At 42.8% G+C, this 21,983-nt stretch overlaps 1 protein-coding gene across 1 annotated transcript in view; it reads right to left on the bottom strand.

The window, feature by feature from the left end:
- PRKCH (protein kinase C eta) overlaps positions 1–21,983 on the bottom strand; it is a 231,701-nt gene that overhangs the window by 36,402 nt on the left and 173,316 nt on the right. The window contains exon 10 of the mRNA XM_073571073.1: positions 14,612–14,766. Within this exon, the coding sequence (XP_073427174.1) occupies positions 14,612–14,766 (155 nt within the window). The remainder of the gene's footprint in view (positions 1–14,611; positions 14,767–21,983) is intronic.

The raw sequence follows: 21,983 nt of genomic DNA on the forward strand, positions 1-21,983 counted from the left end.
TTATGCCAAAATTGTGAGTGATGTAAAAAGATTAAAACAAAAAATTGTACAAAAAAAAAAAAAAAAAAAAGCAAATGAGTGAATATGTTTCCTTTTCTGACGAGGCACTGTTTGCTTCTGTGACCGGTCTCTTTCTGTTTAGAGGACGCAGGCTGGGGGGGGGGATAGTTGTATTTTTCCCCAGCGGAAGAGTCACAGGTTGGCGACCCCCAGATAATTCTATCCCGTCAGCAACATTCATGCAATCCTTTAGGCCATGTATGTGTAGTATAAATCATCATGCATCTGCTCATCTCCTATCTGCAACATCCCATGTCTGGTATTAGGAAAGGTCACCTTGGCGGTGCACATCTCCCAATTGCTTGACCAGTGCATCTGGAAATCCAGATTAATTTCTCTCCGCTGACCATCACACAGATGGAGAGATCAGTGTAATGCTCAGGTGTGATGAGAGGATATCACGCTCGCCTATCCTGTATACAGGCGTCCCTATCAATGCCATTTTTGGACAGAAGAACAGTACAGTGTGTACACGGCTTGCAATCAGCCAAGTGCACTTGTAGTGTTCATTCATCTTTCCCTGACTTTTTCCTCGCCTTTCTTGGGCATCAGAAAACTAAAAAAAAAAATAGCATTACCCGTTTTGTGTATTAATGTATAAAAGGATTCGTTAGGAGGTCACAGATTGGTCTGAAATGAATGAGCTTTAGCAAAGCTCTCCACGTTGAGAACTATTGGTTCCGTGGCGGTTTTGCAGTCTCAGTGAATTATGAGATACTGAAATATACAAAGTATTGTAGGAAGTTTCTGGACTTTCCAGCATAGAGCAAATAAAGGATAAATGATGTTTACACATGTTACTAGTTACTTTCAGTTAGTCTACAATATCCTGTCCTTCCTTAATTTTCAGACCACTTTGCAACCTCAGTTTTAGAGGTTTCCCTTGTAGGCTTGTCCCTCTCAGTAATATAGGCTGGATATGAGGTCTGTATCCAGGGCGCTAGAATTTCTATCCTTCACCTATTCCCTCTTCATATATGCTTCATCTCTTTATCTCCTTTTTTATAGACTGGTTTCTCTGCCCTCTCGGAGACTATAGCTGCTTTCTTTTCTCTCCACATTATGGATATGTGTGTATATATCACCCTCCTTTTCCCTGTTATCTCTTAGGGCTTGTTCATACACTTTTTATTTTTAATACAAGTGCCATCTGTTATGTTGATGGATAGATACTGGACCCATTGTAATCACTGTGTTTTTTATCATATTTTTTTTTCTTGGGAACCAAAAAAGTATAAAAGGCCTACTTTGAGACATGTTCTGGATCAAAATCGCCAGTGCTAGTCAATAGCCCTGGAAAAAAATAACTGATAGCACAGACCAACAGCAGGTATCACCGCTACCATCAATCACTGCTATCCATCTACATAGGCAGAGCCATTGAGCTGAATTATCGCTGCAGCAGGGCTGCATGCTCTAGTCATGATGCCACACCTACAGCCCAAAGACAGAGACTTGAGCAGCCTCAAAGAGCAGGCAGTTGACCTGGGGAGAGCGAGCACTATCTGATTTTATAATTTTACATGGTTGCAAACATTTAGGCTCCACTTTGCTGAAAGTGGAAACCCCCTTTAAAGACTAATTAAAAAGCTCTGTATGAAGGTGAACACGGCTTTTTAGCATTGTGGAGTTCAAGCCACAAACAATGCAAACGAAAAATATTTAAAAAGTGCACACATCCAAAGGAATTAATTTAAAGGGAATATGTCAGAAGGTTTGTTTTTGCTATGTAATCCAACAGCAGCATGATGTAGGAGCAGAGTCCCTGATTCTAGCGATGTGTCACTTAGTTTACTGGGTGCAGCAGTTGCGATCAAATCACAGGTTTCTCTGCTGCAGATCTCACACAGCTCTGAATGATGAGCCCTGTGTAACCCTGCCCACACCTCTGATTGGTAGCTGTGTGCATTGTATATCAACAGAACGCTGCCAATTAGTGGTTGAGGGCCTGGTTGGACTAGGAGGCATGAGACACCTAGTCCTGTAGTGATAATCTCCTGCTGATGAAACGTTGATTGGATTGAGACTGCAAAACTGTAAGTGACACATCGCTGGAATCAGGGTCTCTACCCCTACATATTTTTTTTTTTCATTTTTACCTTTGTAAAAGGTAGTTTTGCAGAAGTAATGGGACAGTGTACATATTGTGTAAAATGATTAGCTCTAGTGCATTCTCTTTCTGTGAATATTCCCCTGAGAAAGGGGCAGTAGCTTAACTTTAATTAGGCAAAACATGATGTGATGAGTGATGAACCTATTAGTCATCCCTGTGGTAGTCGCTCAGGTAACACGTACATTTATATGCATACACCGCGTGAGCAACATGATTCAGCAGATTTAATAAAAGGTGTCTCGGGTTCACGTGGCGAAGATTTCAATTCAAGGACATAAAAGAACAAAGACTGCACTAATGGCTGATACACTGATGCCATAAAGGTCTGTTCACACTGCGTCCGTCTACAGGTTTCCATCAGTGCTATACATCCCTTCATTACATCTATGGCCAGCCACTGATTTACTACTGTTACACTTACACTGCATTATTCAGCCAAATTTTGCTGAGACCACCAACAATCTGTTATATTCTTGGCTCCAAATGTTTATATTCACTGCAGCGCCCCCACAAGGAAATGAGAGCATTACATAGGTTCCACTGCAATCCACAGACTGCCAGCATAATGCAAGGATAAGATGGGTCCTCCAGAGAGTGATGAGCTGACAACAAGACAGGGGGTCTCAGCCTGGAGATTTACAACTCTGCCCTAATAAAGTATCTAAGAATGGTCTTCACATCTAAAAACACTTCTTCACTCTGCTGCATCCAATGGCCTCATTAAGTAAAAGAAGTGAAAACAATAAGGACGCCGCAGGACTTCAGACTTGCAGCTGCTTGTTGTCATACTGTCTGGTTGTAGCCACAAGAATGGTGCGTCATACAGTGTGTGCGACTCAAGGCAACTGTGAAAGTCTCCAAATGTTGCAACTGCTTGCAATTCTGAAGACACATAATACACGAGTGATCATTTACCACTGACATTAATAAAAATACATACAACTTACATTACACTCCTGCACTAGTGCTGCAGTCCAGTTATAACAGCCTCTCCCCTGCACTAGTGCTGCAGTCCAGTTATAACAGTCTCTCCCCTGCACCATTAATGCAGTCCAGTTATAACAGCCTCTCCCCTGCACTAGTAATACAGTCCAGTTAAAACAGCCTCTCCCCTGCACTAGTAATCCAGTCCAGTTATAACAGCTACCCTCAAGTTCTAGTGCTGCTGGGTCGCCCTCCCACGGCTGTAGGGTACTCGGTACCGGGCCGGTGTCAGCGGGATGTGTCACAGCAGCGGTGACCCGGTCCGTGGACCTGGGCGCCCAAGTCATGGGAGGAGATTAAATGGTGGAATGTAGTTAATGGAATAGTTCGTGACGCCACCTGTGGTGTTCGGCAAGTGAGATGTTAAGCCGACGCTGCATGCAGATCCTCTGGGGCTGGTGGTGTGTTGCAGCCAAGATGGTGAAGCTCCCCACTGGTGGAGCTGTAGTCCCAGGGCAGTGTAGATGTAGGGGTAGCTGAGAGGCACAGGCAGTGTAGAAGCTGGTACCCAGATGTAGCAGTGCTGGGTGTGTTGGCGCAAGAGTGAATGGAGGACACCAGGGCTTGTAGTTCCAAAGCTTTACTCACAGTCTGTAGTACACACAGGTGCCTGCCTCCGTACTGTGTCCTCCGGGCCAGAGACTCAATCAACCTCCAGGTCAGATGGAATGCTCCCTTCCAACACTCCGCCAACATGTGCCTTTCTGAACGTCTCCTCTTATAGCGCCTTTAAGTGTGAAGTACTCCTAGTACTGAGTTACACTGGAGTTCCTCCTGACAGATGTTCCCAAGAACTCTACTTGTACGGCAGACAGCTGTAGTCTGCTTCGGGGACTCCTTACTCCTGATTCCCGGCTCACTGTCAATGTTGCTGTTGGGCCCCAAAGTCTTAGATGGGAGTAGTGCATTTACAGCCCACTACTCCACCGGTGTCTGCTGCAGAACCATTAGTGTCCATACAACCTCGGGGACCGGGCCCCGGCCTTGCGCTTAGAACTTCTAGGCAGGGTTCTCTCCTAACCCACGTCCTCTGTTCCCTTTTACTCCTTCATTCCGTACTAATCTCTCCTTCTTATGGATCTTCTCAGGGATCTTCTTTCCTCACTCCTCTCTGAGTGGCTTCCTCTCCCAGACTGACCTGTAATCCTAAACCTTCCCGCTCTTTTATGTATTCTCAACTCCACCCGCCCCCCAGCACGTTTCGTGTTCCAAGCAGGGAGCCGCAATGTGGCTTTGCTGAACTACTGTGTTGTGTGGGGTGCGAGTGTTGGAGCGTGGTCAGGAGTTCCCACCTTACCTGGATGGTGGGGCACCACACCTCAGGAGGAGGTGCAGTACCTCTGTTGCGGCTAAGCCTCAGGGACGCCACACTGCAGGCCAGTTATAACTGCTACTCCCTAGCATTAGTACTGCAGTACAGTTACAACAGCTTTCCTTCTGTACTAGTACCACAATACAGCTATAACTTCTACTTTTCTGTACTAGTACAGCAGTACAGTTATAACAGCTAGTCTCCTGTTAAAATTGCTACACTAATGCAAGTTAATTGCATTTTTATCTGCTAGTGCTACACTACTACTGCAGTCCAGTTAAAACAGTTCTGTAGTATCAGTATCAGCTATAACAACCCTCCTCCAGTGAAAATGAAGCCTAGTTATACCTATGAAATCCCTGCAAAGGTACTGCAGCCGTTATAACTGGCACTCCTCTGTACTAGCAGTGCAGCAAAGTTCTAACTGTTACCCCATCTGCATCCTAGCTACCCTCCTGCATTAGCACTGCTGCCAAGTGATAACTGCAACCTTCCGGCATTAGCAGGACTGCCAAGTTATAACAGGTACCCTCCTGCATTAACACTTCTGCCAAGTTATAACAGATACCCTCCTGAATGAATACTGCTGCCAAGTAATAATAATAATAATAATCTTTATTTTTATATAGCGCTAACATATTCCGCAGCGCTTTACAGTTTGCACACATTATCGTCACTGTCCCCAATGGGGCTCACAATCTAAATTCCCTATCAGTATGTCTTTGGAGTGTGGGAGGAAACTGGAGTACCCGGAGGAAACCCATGCAAACACGGGGAGAACATACAAACTCCTTGCAGATGTTGTCCTTGGTGGGATTCGAACCCAGGACCACTGAGCCACCGTGCTGCCCAGTTATAACAGCTACCCTCCTGCATTAGTACTGCTGCAAAGTTATAATTACCCTCCTGCATTAGAACTGCTGCCAAGTTACAACAGCTACCCTCCTGCATTAGTACTGCTGCCAAGTAATAACCGCTACCCTCCTGCATTAGTGCTGCTGCCAAGTATTAACCGCTAGCCTCCTGCATTAGTGCTGCTGCCAAGTTATAACTACCCTCCTGCATTAGTACTGCTGCCAAGTGATAACTGCAACCTTCCGGCATTAGCAGGACTGCCAAGTTATAACAGGTACCCTCTTGCATTAGTACTGCTTCCAAGTTATAACCGCTACCCTCCTGCATTAGTGCTGCTGCCAAGTTGTAACTACCCTCCTTAATTAGTACTGATGCCAAGTTATAACAGCTACCCTCTTGCATTAGTACTGTTGCCAAGTTATAACAGCTACCCTCCTGCATTTGCACTGCTCCCAACTTATAACTACCCTCCTGCATTAGTACTGCTGCCAAGTTATAACAGCTACCCTCCTGCATTAGTACTGCTGCCAAGTTATAACAGCTACCCTCCTGCATTCGCACTGCTCCCAAGTTATATCTACCCTCCCGCATTAGCACTGCTGCCAAGTTATAACTACCCTCCTGCATCAGTACTGCTGCCAAGTTATAACAGCTACCCTCCTGCATCAGTACTGCTGCCAAGTTATAACAGCTACCCTCCTGCATTAGTACTGCTGCGAAGTAATAATCGCTACCCTCCTGCATTAGTGTTGCTGCCAAGTTATAACTACCCTCCTGCATTAGCACTTCTGCCAAGTTATAACAGCTACCCTCCTGCATTAGTACTGCTTCCAAGTTATAACCGCTACCCTCCTGCATTAGTACTGCTTCCAAGTTATAACCGCTACCCTCCTGCATTAGTACTGCTGCCAAGTTATAACAGCTACCCTCCTGCATTAGTGCTGCTGCCAAGTTATAACAGCTACCCTCCTGCATTAGTACTGCTGCCAAGTTATAACAGCTACCCTACTGCATCAGTACTGCTGCCAAGTTATAACAGCTACCCTACTGCATCAGTACTGCTGCCAAGTTATAACAGCTACCCTCCTGCATTAGTATTGCTGCCAACTTATAACAGCTACCCTCCTGCATTAGTATTGCTGCCAAGTTATAACAGCTACCCTCCTGCATTAGTACTGCTGCCAAGTTATAACAGCTACCCTCCTGCATTAGTACTGCTGCCAAGTTATAACTAACCTCCTGCATTAGTACTGCTGCCAAGTTATAACTACCCTTCTGCATCAGTACTGCTGCCAAGTTATAACAGCTACCCTCCTGCACAGCGCAATTATAAATGGACAATTCCTCTACAATGGCTATCCCTGCTGTCCTGAGAATATGTGTTATCTGTTTAGTCTAGAACAGTTAGGCTGTGTGCACATGATGCAGATTTGCAGCGGATCCGCAGCGGATTTTACCACGCAGAAACGTTGCATATCCGCATTGTGATGTACAGTAGCCTTAAAATCAATGAAAAAAAAACCGCTGTGCAGACGCTGCGGATTTTTCCGTGCGGTTTTCCTACGGTACAAAATCCGCAGCATGTTACTTCTTTTGTGCGGTTTTCCATCTCCCCTGTCACCAAGTCCGCAGGGGGAGAACCGCATTGGAAAACCGCACAAAAACCGCAGGAAAAATGGAAGAAAGCCGCAGGAAAAATGCAGGTCATTTGACCTGCGGATTTCTTCCATTCTGCGCGGAAAAATCCACAGGGCTAAAAAGTCCGTCTGCACTCAGCCTAAATTTGGTGTGTTTTTTTTAGAATTATATTCGTTACATATTTATTTGTCCTCCTTTGTCCCAGTTCTGCAATCATGGCAGTAATTACCAGCAGTAGCCAAGGTGGAGTTTCCGCTGGGGAAGTATACAAGTGCTCTGCTGTACTGTGACCCTGTGCTGTGATGAGAGAAGGAACAAAAGTAGAAAAATGAAACAAGCACATAAATGTTTCAAGTCTTCACCACTTAGTGCTGGAAAAACACATTAGTCTGGGCTCATGCTGCACTTACAGTAATTTGTGGATGCACAGGAGCAGTCATTACCACCATGTGGACACTGGATGAGTGGAGACATCGCTGCACCCCACTTTCTTATCGGCGCAGCCACTCCATCTGAGCACTTGGTACAGGTCACATTTGTAACCACACTGCATGCCGGCAATACAATAAGACACTTGCTGCATCACAGAACAGAGATGTTGGCCCACTGGATACATTTAGTGTTTGTGAACAGAGCTTTACACCCATGTAATATCATTAAAGGCAATTCTGTATTGATATTAACATGTACATCCGCTGCCCAGAAATGTTCTACTTCATTAGAGGGGAAACTGTCAGTAGATTTTTGCTATATAATCTGAGGGCAACATGAGAAAGGGGCTTAGACACGGATTCCAGCAATGTGTCACTTATTAGGCTGTGTATTGTTGTTTCAATACAATCAGTGTTTTATCAGAAGGAGATTATCACTGCCGGACTAGCTGCCTCATGTCTTCTGGTCCAAGCATTGATTAGCAGCTTTCCGTCAATATACAATGTACCCAGAAAGCTGCCAATCGGTCCAAGCATTGATTAGCAGCTTTCTATCAATATACAATGTACCCAGAAAGCTGCCAATCAGTGGTGTGGGCAGGTTAGCTTTCTGAGCATTGCTACCTCTTCAGAACAGAAAACTATGATTGTATCACAACTGCTGCACCCTGTAAATTAAGTGATATATCGCTGGAATCAGGGTCTCTGCCCCTACATCATTTTGCACTCTGATAAGGCAGCAAAAACCTGCTGACGGATTCCCTTTAAGTCTTCAGAGCTGCTCTTCCTCCAATGCAGTCCAGCGTATTTTTCTCTAATGGCTCTGTGTCTGACTTGGTGATACAAACAGTGACAAGAAACAAAGGAACGCTAAAGACTGAAAATTCAGCCAAAGAGATTTTTTTGTACTTGCTCAATAGAGGCCAGAGCAAATACCAGTGATGGATGGAGCTGCTTTTACAATGCAACTTTATGGGGAAAAAAGGGAATGTGCATTGAGATCCATTAGGACTAATATAAATTTCATATAATAAGGGAACCTACAAGTCCTGACTGTTTTATTAGGCTCCATTAGTGTGTGTTATATTGTATGTCCCTTTCACCTCAGCTACATCATCCCTCCTTAGAACATGTCGCGTCCTGCCGGGAACCTCACATGAGAAGAAAGTTCCAACTTGTTACCTGCCACAGATATAATCCAGATCCTTTACACATATCTCTTATCTCCACAATGATGCATAGGATTAAATAATAAAGTTAATGGAAATCCCCCCATACACTTTCGATAGCGGTCCAACATACCACCCTGTCGATTGTTCCGTCGTCGGCGTTCTGAATGGGAAGATTATTCTAAGCAGACTGGTGGTGTCCACCTTTTTTTCACTTAAATGAATGTATTTGAGGCTAAAAAATATGCACTACTTGTCTTCTATACCCTGGGTTTATTACTGGCCGGAGAATGACTAAACTGAGAGTCAGTCAGTGAGCCCTCCGTGACAGTCTGTCGGGAAGTTTGTAACTCTGACATTTCTGAGCTCGTCTCAGCTGATTTATGGCCCCAGATCATTAAAGTTCAAAGTGGAGCCTGTAAAAGCCAAACAGTGGGAAAAAAAAAGGGAAAAAAAAAAAAAGAGTGCCCAAAAAGTGGAAAAAAAAACCTGTTTGGCATTAATTTTGTCACAAAATTCGCTACAAAACAGTGTAAAAAAGTTGCGTGTGAAGATGAAGTAATTCTCCACATATAAAGTTGGTTTCTGCTGCCAGAGGGGATTGTCTACACCAACCATCGATCCCGTACATTCCACTTACATATAAAGGACACGGATGGAATGTGTCGGCTCTTATGTCTCCACGTGTCCCAACAAGTATCTGTTACATATACTCTCTAGATACGATCGTAGAACAATAAAACAATGAGCCGTGCAAGGGAGCAATTGAGCGAATGGCCACCGCTACCTAACCACTATGGCCTCCATTCCATTAATGGAAGCTCTGGCAGGTGGACAACGTTCTCCTCTCCCTCCATGTATTTGCTGTTCCCATCTTGAAGAAAGCTACTTTACCTAAAAGAGTAACTATATACCTAGAAGTCCTGGCTTCAACAGGGGGAATAATCAGCTATCTCGCCCCCAGAACCATCAAAGCTTCTACCAGTGACACCACTGGTCTCCAAAGTGGCACGGAGATCCAAGGTGGCCACCCAAATCCTGCAGCCGCCATGTCTACAAGCCCCAAATTAATCGCTGCAACGGGAAACACATTTATGGAGCTTCATAGACACCCACCCAAGATGCCATTTATACAAGGCGTGCCGTCTCCAAATTAGTCCTTTCCCACAGTCTAAAACATGGAAAGTTAATAGGTTTCCCATAAAAGACGGCAGTTTCTGCCACTGCTTCTACTTGCAGACACCTCACTGCCAGAGTCATTGCCGTACCTGTATAATGACCCTCATGATAGCACACAATGCTTAGTACAGTGAAGAGCTGTTCTCAACGAGTTCAATGGTCACTGAAGTATACTCATCAGATGGCCACTGCAATGGATAACAAAATATTTAAAGGGGCTGACTTTAGCAATGTGTGACCGGTGGGGAAGCGACACCCTGCACCCCGCCGATCAGCTGTTTCCAATGTCGTTGGCGGTTGGAACTGCTGAGTTGAGGAGCTGCACAGCTCCATGGATGGACTAGTGGCCACAGCTGGGTACTGCCCAGCACAGCTCCATGGACGGAATAGTGGCCACAGCTGGTACTGCACAGCCACCCACTATACAGTGGACACAGATGACTACTGGGTACTGCTGACATTCATCTCATCTCTATGGAGACCTATAAAGTGACATAACATAATATACATCTGTGATGTCCCTGGTATGCTAGAGACTTACTCTCTGCATTAGGACCCATTATCTTCACACGCATATATTAGTACTTCTTTTCTATACAGGGAACGTCTGTACTTCCTGACACTGTTGGCTGTTTTCTAATTTATTTACCTATTCACAGTGGTGTAACTAGAGTCTAATGGGCCCAGATGCAAAATTTGGACCTGAGCCCCCACCACATGTTGGTCAGATGTATGGGGCCTTGTAGCTGTAGCGTTCTAAGGCTGTGTGCACACGCTGCGGATTAGGTGCGGATTCATCCGCGCGGATTTTGTAAAATCCGCAGGTGAAACCGCAGGTCAAAAGACCTGCGGTTTTAGCTGCGGATTGCTCTGCGGTTTTGCCCTGCGGTTTTTCATCTCCTCAATAGAGGAGATGGCAAACCGCAGGAGAATCCGCAGAAAGAATTGACATGTCAATTCTTTCTGCGGATTGAAAACCGCAGATAATCCGCGCGGAAAATTCCGCACCGTCTGCACTGCGGTTTTTGATTCCCATAGGGAATCATGGTACTGTACACCGCAGCAAAAACTGCTGCGGGTCCGCAGCGGCCAAAACCGCTGCGGAACCGCAGCAAAATCCGCAGCGTGTGCACACAGCCTTAATCCTAAAAGCACTCACATGTTGCTCCCCCATTATGTATTAATGCTCCTCATCCTGTACTAATGTTCCCAATCCTGGGCCCCTTCCTGGAATAATGTCCTCAATTCTGGGATGTCCGTCTCCCACCCTGGGATATAGGTCTCCTAGCCTGGAATATATGTATATATCCTAGGATGGGAGACATATGTCTCCCATCCTAGGATATATATGTCTCCCATCTTGGGATGTACAGTATGTCTCCCATCCTGGGATATACCTCTCAAAACCTGACATATATATGTCTCCTATCCTGGGATATATATGTCTCCCATCTTGGGATGTACAGTATGTCTCCCATCCTGGGATATACCTCTCAAAACCTGACATATATATGTCTCCTATCCTGGGATATATATGTCTCCTATCCTGAGATATATATGTCTCCCATCTTGGGATGTACAGTATGTCTCCCATCCTGGGATATACCTCTCAAAACCTGACATATATATGTCTCCTATCCTGGGATATATATGTCTCCCATCTTGGGATGTACAGTATGTCTCCCATCCTGGGATATACCTCTCAAAACCTGACATATATATGTCTCCTATCCTGGGATATATATGTCTCCTATCCTGAGATATATATGTCTCCCATCTTGGGATGTACAGTATGTCTCCCATCCTGGGATATACCTCTCAAAACCTGACATATATATGTCTCCTATCCTGGGATATATATGTCTCCCATCTTGGGATGTACAGTATGTCTCCCATCCTGGGATATACCTCTCAAAACCTGACATATATATGTCTCCTATCCTGGGATATATATGTCTCCTATCCTGAGATATATATGTCTCCCATCTTGGGATGTACAGTATGTCTCCCATCCTGGGATATACCTCTCAAAACCTGACATATATATGTCTCCTATCCTGGGATATATATGTCTCCTATCCTGAGATATATATGTCTCCCATCTTGGGATGTACAGTATGTCTCCCATCCTGGGATATACCTCTCAAAACCTGACATATATATGTCTCCTATCCTGGGATATATATGTCTCCTATCCTGAGATATATATGTCTCCCATCTTGGGATGTACAGTATGTCTCCCATCCTGGGATTTACGTCTCCCATCCTGGAATATATCACAGCAGTGAGGGACACCCACTTTAAGAGACTATGTGATCTCTTCCCGGATTTCTGCTCCATGAAGGAGTAAGAGAAAAAAATATATCCTGCTGGGGGAAGAAGAGAGCGCGGAAGAGACAGCAGAGAGAAAGACAACCATGATATGCCATGGACTTCCTTAGTCCCCACCCTGTGCTCCATTCATTGTACCTACAGTCCCTACTCCCTATTCCCTACTGTACATGTGCTTTGGCAAAACTAATGTTTATTTGGTCCTGCCAATAAAGTTTCTTTGAATTGAATATGTCCCCATCCTGGGATATATGTATCTCATCCAGGGATATATATGTCTCCTATCCTGGAATACATGCCCTTCATCCTGGGCAGCACGGTGGCTCAGTGGTTAGCACTGCAGTCTTGCAGCGCTGGGGTCCTGGGTTCAAATCCCACCAAGGACAACATCTGCAAGGAGTTTGTATGTTCTCCCCGTGTTTGCGTGGGTTTCCTCCGGGTTCTCCGGTTTCCTCCCACATTCCAAAAGACATACTGATAGGGAATTTAGATTGTGAGCCCCATTGGGGACAGTGATAATAATGTGTGCAAAACTGTAATGCGCTGCGGAATATGTTAGCGCTATATAAAAATAAAGATTATTATTATTATCCTGGGCCCAACCCGTTATATATGTCTCCCATCCTGGTATTTATATTGTCCATTCTGCCGCTGTTCTTTAACACATAAAAACCCTAATAAAGTCACTTTCTTCTGCTCCCCTGCTGCAGAAGTCTCCGATTGGCCATCCTCGAACGCACATACAGCTGAACTATGTGCTGGCTTCAGCAGACCCCCTCCCATATGGGCCCGGTTGCACCCTCTGTGACCACGATCATTACGCCCCTGCCTACTCACCGTAAACGCTGCCAGGTATCCAGTGATATTGGATTTTTATTTATCTAGTCTGACATCTGCAGAACCCATAAAAAGATTATATTTCACTTTGCAAAGTGTAGATACCATAAAAGGAAAGCAACAACTTTACTTAAAGGACACGTTGGATAACACTGGTCAACAGCATTTTTGGTGCCAAAGATATTTCATCGAATTTAGGGTATTTTTGGGGTGCTGATTCTGAATATGTCATCAGTTTTGCCAGATTGGCTCAAGTTTTTGAGATTTTTGGTATCTTATTTATAGCACTTGTTGGTAAATGCGACGCATCATCTCATTAATTTCTTTGGATTAGTACTTGAACTGAGCAGTTCTCAATATAGTTTTGTGTTAATTAGTGTTCTAAAAGTTTGTTCATAGCTTGATTTTTGCACTAACTTTATGTTGTTGTCTGTTTTCCAGTGAAAAGCATGAACTCATCAAGAAGAAGTTGTCTTAACGATCCAGACTCATTCTGTTACATTTGTGGTGAATACACACTGCCAAAACATAGAAGAAACATAACAGACTTCGTAAAAAAAGTGTATTTTGCCTATTTTGGGGTTATGCTTGGGGACCAAGACAAGTTTTGGGCACCACACATAGTGTGCAAAGCATGTATCGAATTATTACGAAAATGGAGCAAAGGACAAAGAAAAAGCTTCAAATTTGGTGTTCCAATGGTGTGGAGAGAGCCAAAAAATCATCATGATGACTGTTATTTATGGTAAACACAGGTACAGGCACATCTTCACAATGAGGGACAGGCCTTCTTGCAGATTCCATGTTACTCCCATTTTCGTTTCTTATGCTTATTGAATCCTTGCACTTGCACTGCACAGAAATAACAGTCATCATGATGATTTTTTGGCTCTCTCCACACCATTGGAACACCAAATTTGAAGCTTTTTCTTTGTCCTTTGCTCCATTTTCGTAATAATTCGATACATGCTTTGCACACTATGTGTGGTGCCCAAAACTTGTCTTGGTCCCCAAGCATAACCCCAAAATAGGCAAAATACACTTTTTTTACGAAGTGTGTTATGTTTCTTCTATGTTTTGGCAGTGTATATTCACCACAAATGTAACAGAATGAGTCTGGATCGTTAAGACAACTTCTTCATGATGAGTTCATGCTTTTCACTGGAAAACAGACAACAACATAAAGTTAGTGCAAAAATCAAGCTATGAACAAACTTTTAGAACACTAATTAACACAAAACTATATTGAGAACTGCTCAGTTCAAGTACTAATCCAAAGAAATTAATGAGATGATGCGTCGCATTTACCAACAAGTGCTATAAATAAGATACCAAAAATCTCAAAAACTTGAGCCAATCTGGCAAAACTGATGACATATTCAGAATCAGCACCCCAAAAATACCCCAAATTCATTAAAATATTTTGGACACCAGAAAAAAAAATTTTTTTCGTTGACCTGTGTAATCTCTATCTATTGGATTTTTCTAAGTGTTTCATTTTCCTGCAGCGCCCCCACAGGGGATATGAAGTATTACAGATTTCTCATTAAAATCAAGATGAGCTCTTTTTATTTTAAACAGTCATTTTTTGTTAATCTTGTAAAACCTCTTTAATCGTTGACCTCTGAGGTTGTAATGGAGGAGAGGAACACTGTGGTCAATCCTGAAAGTTTAGGTCTTGAGTGACTGATAAATATCTTACCGGTAAATCACTCCGTTCTCATGGAGAAACATGAGGGCAGATGTGATCTCAGCGCTGTAGAAACAAGCCCTGGCTTCATCAAACCGTCGAGATTTCTGAATGTGAAACATCAGGTCGCCCCCATTCACAAACTCCATCACAAAAAACAATCGGTCCTTTATAGGGGAAAGAAAAGGAAAAAAAAACTGTTAAATACAAGATTCAACGTCAAATAAATAATACATTGATTATTGGGGTGTTAATGCATCAGTAAATACATGTTATTCTATCTGTATTGTCAAGTTATGCAGTTTTCTAATAAACTTACGGTTTTCGAGATCTAAGTATAACCTTAATTTGCTGAGTACTGTGTACCTGACCTTTCACACAAAGTCTTAATAAAAGCATGATATTGCTGCTCTTATCAACCACAAGAAGAAGAAACGGCTCTTGGTGCACACACCAGTCTAATGTGTCCAGGAACTGTCTTCATTCTCATGCTCTTCACCAGCATTCTGCCAGCACTATGGGTACTTGAACAGCTCCAATGGCTTGCCTTCCCTCCACTAACACCCCACCTATGAAGAGCACCTCTCCACCTACTTATAATTCCCTCTATCTCCACAAAGTCACTCGGTTAGCACCCGGGCATGCTGAGATAACACCTTATCTGCGCACATTCGCTCATCACTAGTCACCACGGCTTGTAACCTAAACCTCCTGCTTACAAGATACAACCGCTTATGTCACAGGAGCCATAATAAGTGTTCCAGAGTAACAGTCTGAGAAAGTGCAGACATCTCAACAACAACGACTTGTCATATTTTTGGGCTTTAGCCAAACTGAAAATATGCAACAATAGAACTGGACCCCAGTGATCCAACCTTTATACATCGGAAAAACTGGGGTTTGATTGTGACAGCCATGTATGCGATTATATCTAGGTATGAATATTATCCAAATCCGTGCAACCAAATGCTCAGTCTCAGCTCATGAAGTGACAGCTGGTGCAGTTCATGTGAATTTTGTGTGTCCCAGCACCTACTGTTCTGCAAATTAACACACCCAATTAGATGTACGCATGCTCCATCAGATAGGATGTATTGCAACCGGTCCAAATGACCACCTACGATCATATCTAGTAGCCAATATGTGCTGCCCTTTTCGGATTATCCCTCTCCTTTAACTCTTGCACCGCTGACACTCAGGTGGCAATCGGTGGAATAATTTCAGGACGCCGTGACATGTTGTTCTGCTGACAGGCGCTTGCTGGGAACAATTTTATGTCTATGTCCTCTAGCTTCTCCTACTACTCTCCAGGATGAATTTTGTGGCCCAGCCTGTATCTTTCTTGGGGGGGGGGGGCAAACCATTTAATTAGTAATATAGAAGCCATGTAGGCTGTAGTCTAAAGGTAGGTTCTAAATTAGAGGCTTTCCTCCATGACATTCACATGCCCTAATAACCCCTAAAGAAGTGATTACATTACCTCCTGCACTTGCGGTACACAATGTGTGACATGAACGGTATGAAACAAATGTCACCTGACCTGACACACGAATTCACGTCATCGCCCGTTATCCCGTAGTGCTGGCGTTGGATCTATCACAAGGCACAGGAATATAAATACTCGACTTCTCATTCCTAACCTCAGGTATGGAACATTGAACATTATTTTTTTGAGTCTGGGGAAACATCAAAACACAACTTAAAAAATTGTGTCTTCTATATTAGAGGCTCACTGTTCATTAATGGTCCAGGAATAGAAGGGAAAGGGCTAATTATATCATTTGCTGTATCCCTATCTCCCCATGCATTGCTATCGTGAGAGTGACTTTCAAAGTTGGCCAAGTTCCAATAGAAACTGGGATGCATTTTTTTTAGGAATGTTCAAGGTTCCACCAACAACTGCTTTATCTACCAGAGAAAACCCCTTTAACCTTTAAGGTAACCTGAAACATTGTCAATGTCACTACTTAAAGGGATTGTCCACAATTTTTTTTTCTTACTTTTTTCTTATTTAAATGCATACAATGGGGTCTAAAAATCATTTTTGTAATTGGGTTTCATTAAAAATTTTGCACCGTTTGCCTCCTATAGCTGCTGTATTGCCATGATGTAATGATGTAACGGAGTCGGCCATTTTACCTTTATTTTATCAGATGTGTTACTCACAGACTGCACAGCTTTCCAATCCACACAATGCTTGGTGAAGGGAGGAGCATGTGACCAGGCTCATCTATCAGCTTCCTCCAATAGAAAACCTCACAAGAGAATACTTCATTTCTATTGGAGGAGACTGATGGACAGGTCTGGTCACATGTTCCTCTACCAGCAGCCATGTGATTGCACCTTTAGACATTTACGGACCCTTTTTGATGTGGTCTGAAGGGATGTGGTGGGATGTGGTCATCACAAATTTTTTTGACCTTTTCATAATTTTAGAAGGTGTCGCATAAACACTATTAGAAGGCCCATTTACGGGTATGTAGACTTTTGCAAGCATTAGCTATTAATCAATGCATCCCCCAAAAAATGAAGAAATGACAAAAAAATACTCTTGAAAATAAAAATACAGCTTTGTATACGGCGCTAATGCAGATCAATGCGTCTCCAAGGCTGCAACCTACAATACCTTGTACTATTTGCTAAGCTGTTATATATTGAAAGGTTGCAAAAGTGTACATACCCTTTACAATAAAAGAAAAAAAAAAGATTGATAATGGACCAGCAGTGACGATCACAGGGTCAAGCTCTTTGGCAGCTGCTGGAGGATAAATGAGCCAAAGATGACAAAGACATGAATCAACAGGAAGTTTAAGAATTTTTCAACATATTACGAGAAAAAAAATAAAAAAAACGACCTCATGTAGAAATTGTTATCTCTTATCCAGTAAAGTAAAAAGCCAAAACTGCAGAAATGTACAGCAAGTGTCATTTATGAAATCAACATACTGGATTTAAAGGAATGGATCACCTGTATTAGGCCTAATAAATATTACCCGATAGGGACACATATTCATTGCAATAGTTATGGCAAAAAATGTAAAAAATATATAAATATAATTATATGTGATATAAATAATATAAAAACTAGACAAAAACCTAAAAATGTAAAATCATCCCCCTTTCCCACTCAGAAAAGAAAATACATCAGCAGATTTGGTATCGCGCCTTTCGAAAAAGTCAAATCTATCAACATAGAACATCATTTTACCCATATGCTAAATGTAGTAAAGAAAACAAAAATGAAATGCCAGAAAAATTAACATTTTTTTTTTGCACATTTCATTTTTTTCATTAAAAATATAAAAAAAACAAAAACAAGCCGCACAATATTTTAAGCTTGCCATCTCCGCTATTGTATTTGTCTGCAGAATTATACTATTTAGCATTTTTTTCTGTTTGTAGATATAATAGTTTTTACTTTATGTTCAGCATTTTATAGGGGCATCTATGTTACATGAGCTTCTGTTATTTAGGGATATGCTTTATGGAGCAGGAGGTTATATATGGACCTCACCCACTGTGAATGGTGGACCAGAGCTACGTTTATAGAAATGTTACCGGTTATTGTATTCCTGTCTGTGATGCTAATATCTCTACTGAAAAGCGATCTGTACATAAAACGAAGACTATACAGTATGTAGAGGTGCTATCAGCCATTGTACAGGAAGAGGAGGAGGTGAGCTGTGACATCACCTATTGTGAATGGTGGATTCTGTGTTATCTACTATATATTGAGGTGTTATCAGTCATTGTACAGAAGGAGGAAGTGAGCTGTGACATCATCTATTGTGAATGGTGAATCCTGTATTATCTACTGTATACAGAGGTGTTATCCATCATTGTACAGGAGGAGGAGGTGAACTGTGATATCCCCTATTGTGAATGGTGGATCCTGTGTTATCTACTGTATACAGAGGTGTTATCAGTCATTGTACAAAAGGAGGTGAGCTGTGACATCACCTATTGTGGATTCTGTGTTATCTACTGTACATAGAGGATTTCCATTTCATTGCAATCCATGCGTGATGATGAGGAGACTGCTGAAAAGTTTTCTGTACAGAAGAGGAAGTCTGAGTCTAGTATATGGTTTAGTAGCCAATGTGAAAATTGCAAGATTTCTACTTAAAAAAATAGTGATCTAGAAAATGAAAAAAATAAAATAAAAAATAGCATAAAAACCTGATTTAAAACAATATTAGTGGAGATATATATATATATATATACACACAATAAATATATATATATATATATATATATATATATAGAGAGAGAGAGAGACAAAAAGAATACAGCAGCACATGTGCATGAATCTAAGCCATGTGAAACATAGAAAAACATTAAAACCATTCAATTTAGATAATAATCCTCAAATATTTTTAAAAAATTTATTTTTTTTAAACTTACAGTATGATGAAAATGAAGGTTCTTCGTGCACAAATTGGCCAATTCATGTAAGCCCATCCACCATGGCAAGGTGACCTCCCCCTGATGGGTCCCTGCTCTACTGTACATAAGCCACTTCTGGGCCACCAGCCTACAATTTTGGACAAACATGTCACTAGCGGGCTAAGCCTACAATTTATGGGCAGGTAGAGCTGATTGCAGCCACCTGCAAGGCCAATGGGAGGGGTGCAAGATCAGACTGGAGGTAGCTAGCATCCAGCAACTAAATAGACAAAAAAAAACGACCAGCACCTCCTAGTGTGAACATGTGCATTTTCATCTTACTGTAAGTTTAAAAAAAAAAAATTGAAATTGTCTATTTAGTTGCTGGGTGCTAGCTGCCTCCAGTCTCCATGTGCTTGCTAGAGGTAGCCTGAATGCCATTAGGTACTGAGATGAGATCCTCAGACCCCTTGTGAGACCATATGCTGGTGCGGTTGGCCCTGGGTTCCTCCTAATGCAGGACAATGCCAGACCTCATGTGGCTAGAGTGTGTCAGCAGTTCCTGCAAGATGAAGGCATTGGAGCCATGGACTTGCCCGCCCATTCCCCAGACCTGAATCTCGATTGAGCACATGTGGGACATCATGTCTCGCTCCATCCACCAACGTCACGTTGCACCACAGACTGTCCAGGAGTTGGCGGATGCTTTAGTCCTGGTCTGGGAGGAGATCCCTCAGGAGACCATCTGCTGCCTCATCAGGAGCATGCCTAGGCGCTGTACAGTAGGGAGGTCATACAGGCACGTGGAGGCCACACACAATACTGAGCATCTTTTCCTTGTCATGAGGCATTTCCACTGCAGTTGGATCAGCCTGTAATTTGATTTTCCACTTTGATTTTGAGTATCATTCGAAATCCAGACCTACATGGGATATTAATTTTGATTTACATTGCTAATTGTTATGTTTTATTGTTCTGAACACATTCCACTATGCAACGAATAATAATTTGCAACTGGTCCAAGGTTGAGTCCTCAACATTCCCAAATAATGACCCATCAGACCTCTTGCCTTGTATCGTGCGGCTCCTATACATTAGCGCGGAGTCACGTGCCTGGAGCTGTCAGCAGTCGCCTGGGGGCCCGTGATGTTCTGATCTGTGCTGCACTCAAGTCTGCGGAAACCTGACCCTTATGTCATGGTGCGGGCACAGCATGGCTGGTTTACAGTTACTCCATGTGCATTCTATGGAGTAAGAAGAACCGGGGCAGAGGACACTGCTGACATTCAGCTAAAAAAAGTCACTAAGAAATTATTAGCAGATTTCTCTATAGGATAATATATTATCAGCAGATACGACTCAACACCACGTACATGTCAGAGCTAAAATAAAACATTTTTTGTGCATGACCTATTAAAGGGGAGTCACACCCCAGCCGTCTACTTGCCGTATAGAGAAAATTGGGGGTTCCCTAGCAAAGATCAGGCTGCACACCTCATTATGGCTTTGGGGTCTGTTTCTTAATCCACACCTTTTCCACTTTCTTAGCCGTGTTTACTGACATTAAAGTTCCTCAGGGGAGGAGAATCCAGCACAAGAGGTGGGACTAACAAGAGGCCAAGGACCCCATAGCAGCCACGGGGCCAGCTAACAGAATACAGATTTACTAGTGGGCCCCAATGGCATAGAAGCCCATGTCCAACAACCATTAATCCAGTGTTCTTATGGTACTTTGTGCTTGCTAACTGTGTAAGAAGGCTAATGGATGGTTAGAACATCCTTGAAAACCCTTGTGCAAGTATGTTACCACAGCTGAAAACAGTTTGGCTGATTAGAGAAGCTATAAATCTGACCGTCCTCTGAGCTAGTTGAGAATCTGGAGCATTACGTTTGTTCCATTAAACTCTCAAAATGGCCAGAAAAAAAGAACTTTCATGTGAAACTCGACAGTCTATTCTTGTTCTTAGAAATGAAGGCTATTCCATGCAAGATATTGCCAAGAAACTGAAGATTTCCTACAACGGTGTGTACTACTCCCTTCAGAGGAGAGCACAAACAGGCTCTAACCAGAGTAGAAAGAGAAGTGTTAGGCCCCACTGCACAACTGAGCAACAAGACAAGTACATTAGAGTCTGTAGTTTGAGAAATTGACGTCTCACAGGTCTTCAACTGGCAGCTTCATTAAATTGTACACGCAAAATGCCAGTGTCAACGCCTACAGAGAAGTGGCGACTCCGGGATGCTGGCCTTCAGGGCAGAATGGCAAAGAAAAAGCCATATCTGAGACTGGCTAATAAAAGGAAAAGATTAATATGGGCAAAAGAACACAGACATTTGACAGAGGAAGATTGGTAAAAAGTGTTATTGACAGACGAATCCAAGTTTGAGGTGTTTGGATCACACAGAAGAACATTTGTGAGACGCAGAACAACTGAAAAGATGCTGGAAGAGTGCCTGGCGCCATTTGTCAAGCATGGTGGAGGTAATGTGATGGTCTGGGATTGCTGGTAAAGTGGGAGATTTGTACATGGTAAAAGGGATTTTGAATAAGGAAGGCTATCACTCCATTTTGCAACGCCATGCAATACCCTGTGGACAGCGCTTGATGGGAGCCAATTTCATCTTACAACAGGACAATGACCCAAAGCACACCTCCAAATTATGCAAGAACTATTTAGGGAAGAAGCAGGCAGCTGGTATTCTATCTGTAATGGAGTGGCCAGCGCAGTCACCAGATCTCAACCCCATTGAGCTGTTGTGGGAGCAGCTTGACCGTATGGTACACAAAAAGTGCCCATCAAGCCAAACCAACTTATGGGAGGGGCTTCTGGGAGCATGGGGTGAAATTTCTCTAGATTACCCCAGTAAATTAACTGCTAGAATGCCAGAGGTCTGCAATGCTGAAATTGCTGCAAAGGGAGCATTCTTTGATGAAAGCAAAGTTTGAAGGAGAACATTATTATTTCAAATAAAAATCTTTTTTTCGAACCTTGTCAAT

The sequence above is a fragment of the Dendrobates tinctorius genome, unplaced genomic scaffold (genome assembly GCF_039654945.1).
Source record: "Dendrobates tinctorius isolate UK_male_01 unplaced genomic scaffold, ASM3965494v1 ptg000006l, whole genome shotgun sequence".
In the NCBI taxonomy this organism is placed as follows: domain Eukaryota; kingdom Metazoa; phylum Chordata; class Amphibia; order Anura; family Dendrobatidae; genus Dendrobates; species Dendrobates tinctorius.